Genomic DNA, 9,660 nt, shown 5'->3' on the forward strand with positions numbered 1-9,660 from the left:
TGTAAACCCGCCCTGACACAGAGGGACTGATAAGGTGAACAGAATCCATCCGTGTTCAGAAAATCGAATTACAAGCATAATAGTTTGTGGCTCAGTAATCCCTTGGCCGACGAAAGCTTAGCTACCCCTCATTCTTCAAATAAAGGGTCATATTGGTTCTCCGTCCAACATTGTACTGCACCACTAAATGATTAACATCTCACTTATGATCTTATTATGCATATTTTGCATTCTCTGAATGTTCTCAGAGATATTTTAACATACTATACGCAGTAGTGAAACCCTCTCTTCAAATTTGGCACTGTGCAACACAGATTCCAGTTACTTAGAGAAAGGGACTTCTACAATGGGAGCGTTTGTTTAGCACGGCCATTATTTGAACAAGTATTTTATCGAAGTAAATTGCATTTATTTGCGTCCCACTCGGATGTGAGCACTTTACATCGTTAAATGCTCAAAGCCTGACCAAGTGTATTAATTATACTCGATTATTCATCATCAGAGTCCTTGATGAAGTCATGCATCAGGGACGTCTCGTCCCAGGTCTGGAGCATTTAAAACAACCTGGCCTGGTTATTTCTCCATCGTTCTTTGAACTAAATGAGCGCTAGTGTCATGGATGTGACAGCAGCCATATGTGCTAGTAACTGTCGTTGGTGGGTTTCCTGCTATTGATGCTGTCCACGTGCATGTGGCCGTGCTGGGGGAAGTCAGAGCAGAGAGAGAGAGAGAGAAAGAGGAGGAGGTAGAGGGGTGGCTAGTGAACAAGTGGCCAGAAAAGAAGGAAGCTGTAGTGATATTCTTCTCTGGACCGTCTCACTGACAGAAGCGAGTTGTCTTATAACAGTAGGTGGCGCAGACGGTGGATCTTGACCTGGTAAAGGGATTACAAATCTGCAGAAACTCTACACTGACTGCATCTCAAGCCCTCGTGAATAAAGTAAGTGACTTTTTGACTCTATTATTTTCACTGCATGGGACTCACAAATTTCATTAAGTAATAATATATCGCATCATAGTTGAAATACAACCGAAATTAAGTTAATCTGTAAGACAAAACGCAGTTGAAAAGACCCAATGGCTGGTGAGCATCAAATTTTGTGTTTTGGATGCAAATGTGACGATATAGACTTTACATTCGTAATGTCTTTGATACCCCTTTGTTGTATCTGGAAAGAAATATATATAATGGTCATTTTGAAAATAACTTTTAATTTTCCTTTAACATGTTTAAATGGAAGCGTACCTTGTCTGTAAAAAAAAATAATAATAATAAAATAAAAAAAAATCACAAATGACTTTTTTACTAATACATTTGTTTCTGTTTGAGGTCAGTTTGACCACTTCAAAAACACATTGGAAAAGACTAAATAAATCAATGTAAACTTGAATGTGCCGCTATTGTGTGTCAGGGTTGATATTGTTAACTAAAACTATCAAATTATTTTCATTCAGTGAAATAAAGCTAAAATTAATACATGAATATTAGATGATAAACATCAACTTAAGAAAAACAAGAAATGCTGCATTTAAAATAAGCTGTAAGGTCTAAAATGACTAAAACTGAAGTTGAATTCAAAATATTAATAAACAGGCTACTATAAAATGACACATGCATATAACAAAATTAAAATAATATTTAAAGTGAAATTCAAATGAAAACTCAATACTTAATACTCAATATTATATCTGGGGTCTATGAGTCCCCAGACATAAGTAATGCAAAACATTATATATATATCATTTTTATTACCATTATTACAATGATTTTATTAATAATTTCTCATAAGATTTAATTATGAAAGTCATCCAAAATTACCTGATAATTGAATGTTAAGTATGTTTTGTTTACTATTGAAATGTCTATGGAACAGGAGGGTTAATATCTTAACCATGCAGCCAGATTATTTAGGTCAACCAGCTTCCCTAAAGACTATGCCGGTGGACTGTCTTCCCCTGTCTATAGTTTTGTTGGACACACTCTTAAAATGCTGAGTTGTTTCAACCCAAGTTTGGGTCAAATATGGATAAACCCAACCATTGGGTTTAAAATGTAATTTCAAAATTGGGTTTGTCCATATTTGACTTAAACATGGGTGGACACAACCCAGCATTTCTTCAAGAGTGTAGCTTGGCTTTGTTTTTGCACCTGTTAGACCAGCAGCAAAGCATCATGAACCAGCATAAACCAGCCTGGAACATCATGGAAATTCATGCTGGCGTAATATGGTCTTTTCAACAGGGGAAAACAAATCTGAAGTCTTCTATTGCAGCTTAATTTCACAGATGCACAGAGATTTCAAATAATTGATGAAGCAGCTCAGTCATTCTTCTCTCTGTCTCTCCAAACGAGCCTTTCAATTATCTGGGTGCTTGTGTGCTTGTCTTGTGTTACTCCATCACTAATATCCTGATAAATTGTTCATATCATCTTGCAGCTGTGAGTAAATTTGGGAAAGGATTATATTGTCCTGGGTCTTTTGAAGAAGATGTAATTTTAGGCAATGACAAATGTTCCTTTATCTATTATGCAGTGAGGAACTCTGAATGCTGTCTGCTGTTGAGAATTACAATTATAGGATCAGGCTCAGACTTTCACAGTTTTGTTTGTGATGGTAATTCAGAAATGAAAGCAACATTTTTATTAGTTTATAGTAGTAGCTTAATGGCCTCTAATGTGCACTGTGATTATATATCCAAGATTAATAAAACTTTAAATTTACATATTTTTCTCAATACATTTATCTCTATTTTTATTGAGACAGAAATTGCAAACTGTCAGTCAAAGTAAAGGATGCATTTGATTGCACTGCGCATGGTATTGTCCAAATATCCAAAGCTTTATGCTCTTAAAAAGCCATCTGCATAAGGCTGATAATAAGTGGCCTAATTTTGGATAGATGGCTGTACTTTGTAAACGTTTTTTCTGCTGCATGCCGACCCATTTCATTTGGGGTTTAATCCGGGTCGATTCTTTTAAAGGTTGACGTATTCCGAGTCCAGACCGGTCACGTAGACCTCATAAAAATCACTGTTTTTTGTTTTATTTTGTTTATTTCATTACAAAATTGATGTAGCCTTTGTTGCAATTATCTAAGCAGGAATTGAAAAGTCTCATATGCCCTGATTGGCCACTGAAGGTCAGTGTTTTCTGCCGTACCTAATTTTAGTTCTCATTAAGATACTTCTTGCATTTGATTTGTTTACCAAATTTATTTGGATTAAAACAGATCCTATATCTAAATATCTACATTTCTGTTTCAAATATATGGTAATTGTTGCATAATGGCTATTTTAAATAGCATGGAATATTTGATTTATCTTTACACATCATTATTCATGATATACATGGTCCTTTGGCATATTAATCTAAAATTACTAATATAATGAGATTCTATGTTGTTTTTTTTGACACCCATTAACTCCGTGTCAGGGAAAAATGATCAGTTTACTACCATAGCGAGTTTATCTCTCCAAAATGGCAATACATTAGTGTAGTCAAAATCAGTTATGAACATGATGTTATGTAGTCCAGTTAGCCTCCTGTGAACCGTAGCTATTCCTATGAAGCAGTTGTACAACTCGTCTTTTAGCTGTTTAATAATTGTGAGTTTAGCACATGGGTCTGACAGCTCAGGGTGCTTCAATGCATCTGTTTAAGACATCGCTTTGCATTTTAATAAACTTGTAGACACTCAATCCTTAAGGAGAATCGATTAAAAACTGTTATGAGAGCTGCCATCAAGTGCAAAAGCAGATATTTAACATGATATTTTCATTAAAGGGATGGTATGACTTACCATCCAAAGCAGACTGACTTTCTATCAGATATTTTGAAAAATATTGCTGTTTTAGACCCCATAGACTTTCAGTGTATGCAAAAAACGATTAAAATATTTGTTCCAAATATGTTCTTGTGTTCCTCAAGAAGGAAAGTCATACAGGTTTGGAATGAGAAAATGTTGTTGTGGACTATCCATGTAATTGTTCAATTAGTTATGTCAATGAAACAAAATAAACTTTAGTCTTCGGATATTATTTTCCTTCTCTCTCTCTCGATCAGGTGTCAAAGTGGTGGAGTCATTGGTGGACTAAAAAAATCATGCTTACGGACTGGAGGAGAGCAGACTGCACTGGATCAAACACGTGTAAAGAGCAAAGTGTGCTAAAGAAAAAAAAGAAGCACAATCCCTAAGGAGAGACTCTTGGTGTTGGTGCAATGGATCACACAAGTCCAGGCAGCCTCCATAGCTGAGAGACTGCCCTGAAAATGGAGGTCTTCTACCCTGGCTGCATCTCTTTCTGGATGGCATCTACCAAACTTTGAGCCGCGTCCACGTGTTAAGCACCGGTTGTCATCAGAATGCAAATGCAGCATGAAGGATCCTCTCCACAAAGTGAACTGGGCACTGACACAAATGAAGTATGTAGCACCATTCAAAGCATCTAAAACAGAGACTTGGCCAGTATGGAAGAGCAGACTACCACTGTGATAACGATTTACGTGAATGGCACTGAGCAGTTCAATGCTTCGCATGAATTCAACCTAACCGATGTGAACGAAAGCATAGACACCTATGAGTTTTACGTCATCGGCCTGTTCCTCTCCTGCTTGTATACCATATTCCTGTTCCCCATCGGCTTCATCGGGAACATCCTCATTTTGGTGGTCAACCTCAACCACAGGGACAAGATGACCATCCCTGATCTGTACTTCGTCAACCTGGCCGTGGCGGACCTTATTCTAGTGGCGGATTCGCTCATTGAGGTCTTCAATCTCAACGAGAAGTACTACGACTATGCCGTCCTCTGTACCTTCATGTCGCTTTTCCTCCAGGTGAACATGTACAGCAGCATCTTCTTCCTGACTTGGATGAGTTTCGACCGCTATGTCGCTCTCGCCAGCTCCATTAGCAGCAGTCCGCTGCGAACTATGCAGCACGCCAAACTCAGCTGCAGCCTCATCTGGATGGCATCCATCTTGGCGACGCTGCTTCCCTTCACCATCGTGCAGACGCAACACACCGGCGAGGTGCACTTCTGCTTCGCCAACGTCTTGGAGATCCAGTGGCTGGAGGTGACGATTGGATTTCTGGTGCCCTTCTCAATCATTGGCCTGTGCTACTCCCTAATCGTCCGCATCCTCATGCGTGCCCAGAAGCACAAGGGACTGTGGCCTCGCCGGCAGAAGGCCCTGCGCATGATCGTGGTGGTCGTGCTGGTGTTCTTTATTTGCTGGCTGCCGGAGAACGTCTTCATCAGCATCCAGCTGCTCCAGGGCACGGCCGACCCATCGAAACGCAGCGACACCACGCTGTGGCACGACTACCCGTTGACCGGGCACATCGTCAACCTGGCTGCGTTCTCCAACAGCTGCCTGAACCCTATCATATACAGCTTCCTCGGGGAGACTTTCAGGGACAAGCTACGGCTCTTCATCAAGCGGAAGGCCAGCTGGTCCGTGGTCTACCGCTTCTGTAATCACACTCTGGACTTGCACATCCCCGTCAGGGGCGAGTCCGAAGTGTAGCGCGGGTTCGGCAGCATGAAGCTCCGGAAGTTGTCATCTGCCTTGTCTTGCTTTCCAGAACTTGATCAAGAAGTGACAGGTCGGTTGACGTAACGAACACTGCTTCATGTTTAAGTCGGCCGGGTGAAATAAGGATTATTTGCTGATGAAGTCCAATACAAGGCACGGATGCAGAGCTTGGCCTTTACAGATCATTTAAATAAATAGAGGCTGGCATGTCAAAAAAAGACTTTTATAGGACCATATTCTCTGTGTGAGCCCATTCTAAAGTAACAAATAAAGTCATTGAAGTGCCTGCGACCCATTTCCTGTCTGTGTCACTGCGAAATATATTCTCCTGTTCGTATATTGACGTTATTGAAACCGATGCAATCAACGACTTGGTCTGTTCTGCTTCAAGACTGAATAAATGCATATTTTGTAGGAGTTCTTCACTGGGGGATTCTGAAAATGTGAGAATTTAGACCATTTCAAGTGTGAGATTTACTTCCAGCCACTTTTAGGGATTCCGTAAACAGTGGTAAACAGTAATGGTGTTTGACAAGGTGAAGTTCGTGTGCAAGGTTTACATGAAAAACATCATTAGGGAAACAATAAAGTAAATTCAGCTCTATGCACACATATTTGGTGGATTACTGCACATTTGGACAAGTGTTAGCGACACTAAACCCATGGTGTTGGCTCCTGTTTCCCTGAAGTTGGAGTCAGTGGGCAGGTGGTGTGCAGAGCGGGATATAAACACATTATCCAAGACTTCAGATGTGCGGCGTCCAGCGCTGCTGTTTATTTGATCCAGACTGCTATCCATTGCATTCCCATTCCTTTAGCAAAAACAAGGACGCTTGCAGTAAATCGCTTTGAACTGTGAAGTAATTCCACAAAGGTTTAATTTATTTCGAGTCAAACTGTTCATTGTCGAGACTGTATTGATACACAGTAAGACCTGAAATAATTTGGTTTCACTGTTTGTCAAGAATGTGTTAAGATGATTTGAGTATCACTTGAATATTTTTGTGTACAGAAATGATTAGGAAATGATAACAAGAGTGTCAGTCTTGATAACAGGAAGCTGATGTTCTCCCCTAGAGAGAGCCCTCTCGTGCCACGGGCTAAAACAATATATGACTCGAATTAATCATAAACACAGTGGCAGTCTGAGGGCTCCTTCCCAAGTAAAATAGAACAAAGATAAACAAATAAAAGGAAAATGAGGATTTCAAAAAATAATCCCAAGGTTGGTCTCTGGGGGATTTTTATCAGTCCAGTTGAGCAGTGCATCGCACAGAATGATGTTTAATAAATACAACGGTCTGGGTGAAGCATGATGTAATGCATTCAAGCCTGAAAGAGCTGATTTCATGAATGGTTGAATAACCCCATCTTCACATTAAAGTAATAAAATGATCTCATTTTGTAATATTTAGGTTTTCACTATTAGAAAGCTGTCTGCTAAACTATAGAAAGGCGAAGCGATATTGATGCATAATTGATTTATTCCCTTCTCAGATGGAAAATACTGTACTGCAGTACAGCACAGTAAAATATAGGGTTGGTTTTACTTCACAGGTAAATCACTTACTGTTTATTGTCTGTGGCATTTCGACTGGCCTGCACAAACAGCTAATCGAGACCATCATTTAATATAGGGAACATTTTAGTGCCTGTCATATTATGAAAAAGTAGACATCTTTTGTAATTAGACACATTTTGGCCAATAAAAGTGCATATTGTTTATGTCTCCTGTCTGGAGACAAGCTGCTGTGATTTTGTTTTTTATTCTCATTTAATTATAATGAGAATCTCGTGAGAATCATGAGACTAATGGGAATTATAAAAAAAAAAAAAAAAAAAAAAAAACTTCCAAAGTAGCATGACTGGACTACTTATGGTAATGAATTTCAGTGATTTTTGGTCATGAAAATAATGTCACTATCTAAAAAAAAAAATATATATATATATATATTTTAAGACAGTAACATTTTGTATTGCTTCTCATTTTGATTTTAGGGTGAAATCAGATTTAAAAATCACTTCTCACTTCTCAGGGTTGCCCTGCCATCTTTGCTTTTGAGCCGCAGTTTTGGTCACAGACTATTTTGAGTCAATCAGTTAAGCCATATAAATATTAGATGGAAAATTTGCTTTAAAATATAGCAATGCATTGGCAACTTACTGAAATAAAATAAGCTGAAGTACTAAAATAACTTTGCAAGTACATGTCAACTAACTCATTGTGTTAGTAGACTGGTAGGGTCTGTGTCAGTAGAATAAGTTGACATGCAAAGTTTCTTATAGTCAGAATATCTGTTGAGGAGCATCAAAATAAAGTGTTAGCAGATATTAAGCAGACAGTCTACTAATACTCTAATGACAGAACATGAAGTTTCAAAATTACTTAGTTACTAGAATGTCTAAAGTGGACTATCGGAATAAAGTGTTACCAAATTCTTAAAACTTAAACTAAAAGTATAATGAAAGCTTATATATATAAAACAGTTCATTCAAAATATTAAGAAATACTAAAATAGTAAATAATTCTAAAATAGCACTGCTCTGGATTTAATGACAACTCTGATTGTGGATAAACATCATTTGGAGAAAGCTGCTTTTTGATTGTAAAATCTATTTGTTGAGACGGTTTATAGTTGATCAAATGCAATACAACTATTAGTCAAAATAATGAGTGCATGTTTCCAGCATCTTTCAGTATATGGAGTGTTAGAGATACAGCCTGGCAAAACCCAAGAAATGTTTTTCCAGCTGTGACAGCCCAGCCTGGGAAAAATATGTAAGCATTGTTTGAATAACTATTCATGACATCATCATAGTATAATTTAGTGTTATATGGTAAGATATCATAAAGAACTAAAAAACAAAAACATTTACATTAAAACATTAACTAAAGTGACTTGGGGAAACTTGTGTCTCAGGCAGACCTATAGGGCATGGTTACGGTTGTGTCCCTCTAACAGAGATTTGAGAATCCATGATGAGAACAGCCTTAGGATGTGAGCATCCCAGAAAGATACAGAAAAGTAAAATAACGACAGACGGGCTCATTAGACAACAGAGCCGAAACCCGGATCCCCACAGTCCATCCCTTGGGAAAGAGCCAAAGCGAGACATGTAGTTAATTTCATATCTGTATAAATACAAATAAATAGACACGGGACGACTCTGAGAAAGACACAGAGCAAGAGGTGACGGACAGAGACTGTGAGAAGAGTGTGTGTCTGCAGCTGGGACCGGAGTAGGGCTCAGGGTTGAAGGATCTGACGTCATTGCGTCCTATTTGTCTGTGAGATTTCTCTTTTGATGTGGTTAAATGAATCTGTTTATCAAACTCATGCAGTCTTATGGTTTTCAATGCTCATATGCTTACTGTCTGTATTCACACATTAACAATTTAAACCTCAGTACATTTGAGAACACAGAGTTCTTCATATTTGAATTGATCCAAATAATTTTTACAAAAATATTGTCGCTTGGAGGAGAATGATAAGCTGAACGCTTATAAAACACAAGACGTACAACACCGAAGCGCGACTGCCTTTTGTCAGGTAATTAAAGTAGTGAGAATTAATGCATATGCTTAGGGAATATGAGTTTGAATAAAAGATCTGATTCACAATTACATTTACATATTATAATCTTCTCTAAGAAAAAATAAAAGAACAGAGGTAATTTAGGTAACATCAAGAGGGTCTATTAGAGCATTGCACAAGTGTTTCAGTCTAGAAGTGTAGCTCTTATAATACCTCAAAATAAATACCAGAAGTAAAAACCTACATAACATGATTTAGGCTAAACCAGAACATTAAGATACTAAAAAAAAACCATAGAAGCGCAAAGTCACCACAGGCCATGAGAGGGAGCCAAAAAACGAGCACGTTCAGGGAAGAGTATCCAGTCTGAGAATGAGGAGAAAAGTTTGCAGGTGCAGAGTAATGGCATTTTTACAAAAAATAAAAAACAGAATAATGTAATGGCACCTCAACGTTTTGGACGAGTTAAACAGGGTGAAATGTTCGATATTGTCGAGTAAAAGCTAAAACTAAATGTGAATTTTCTGTAAAAAAAAAAAAAAAGTACAATCAGACAGTTTAGTTATTTCACCTTTAACAAAACTT

At 38.1% G+C, this 9,660-nt stretch overlaps 1 protein-coding gene across 1 annotated transcript; it reads left to right on the forward strand.

Annotated features, from left to right (window-relative positions):
- Positions 1-761: 761 nt before the first annotated feature.
- Positions 762-5,664, forward strand: gper1 (G protein-coupled estrogen receptor 1). The gene is made up of 2 exons (XM_056241745.1): positions 762-940; positions 4,064-5,664. Exon 2 carries the CDS (start codon positions 4,469-4,471, stop codon positions 5,528-5,530), a length of 1,062 nt encoding a protein of 353 aa, XP_056097720.1. The 5' UTR covers positions 762-940; positions 4,064-4,468; the 3' UTR covers positions 5,531-5,664.
- Positions 5,665-9,660: the final 3,996 nt, after the last annotated feature.

This window comes from Rhinichthys klamathensis, unplaced genomic scaffold (assembly GCF_029890125.1).
Source record: "Rhinichthys klamathensis goyatoka isolate OS25496 unplaced genomic scaffold, OSU_Roscu_1.1 h1tg000670l_1, whole genome shotgun sequence".
In the NCBI taxonomy this organism is placed as follows: Eukaryota; Metazoa; Chordata; class Actinopteri; order Cypriniformes; family Leuciscidae; genus Rhinichthys; species Rhinichthys klamathensis.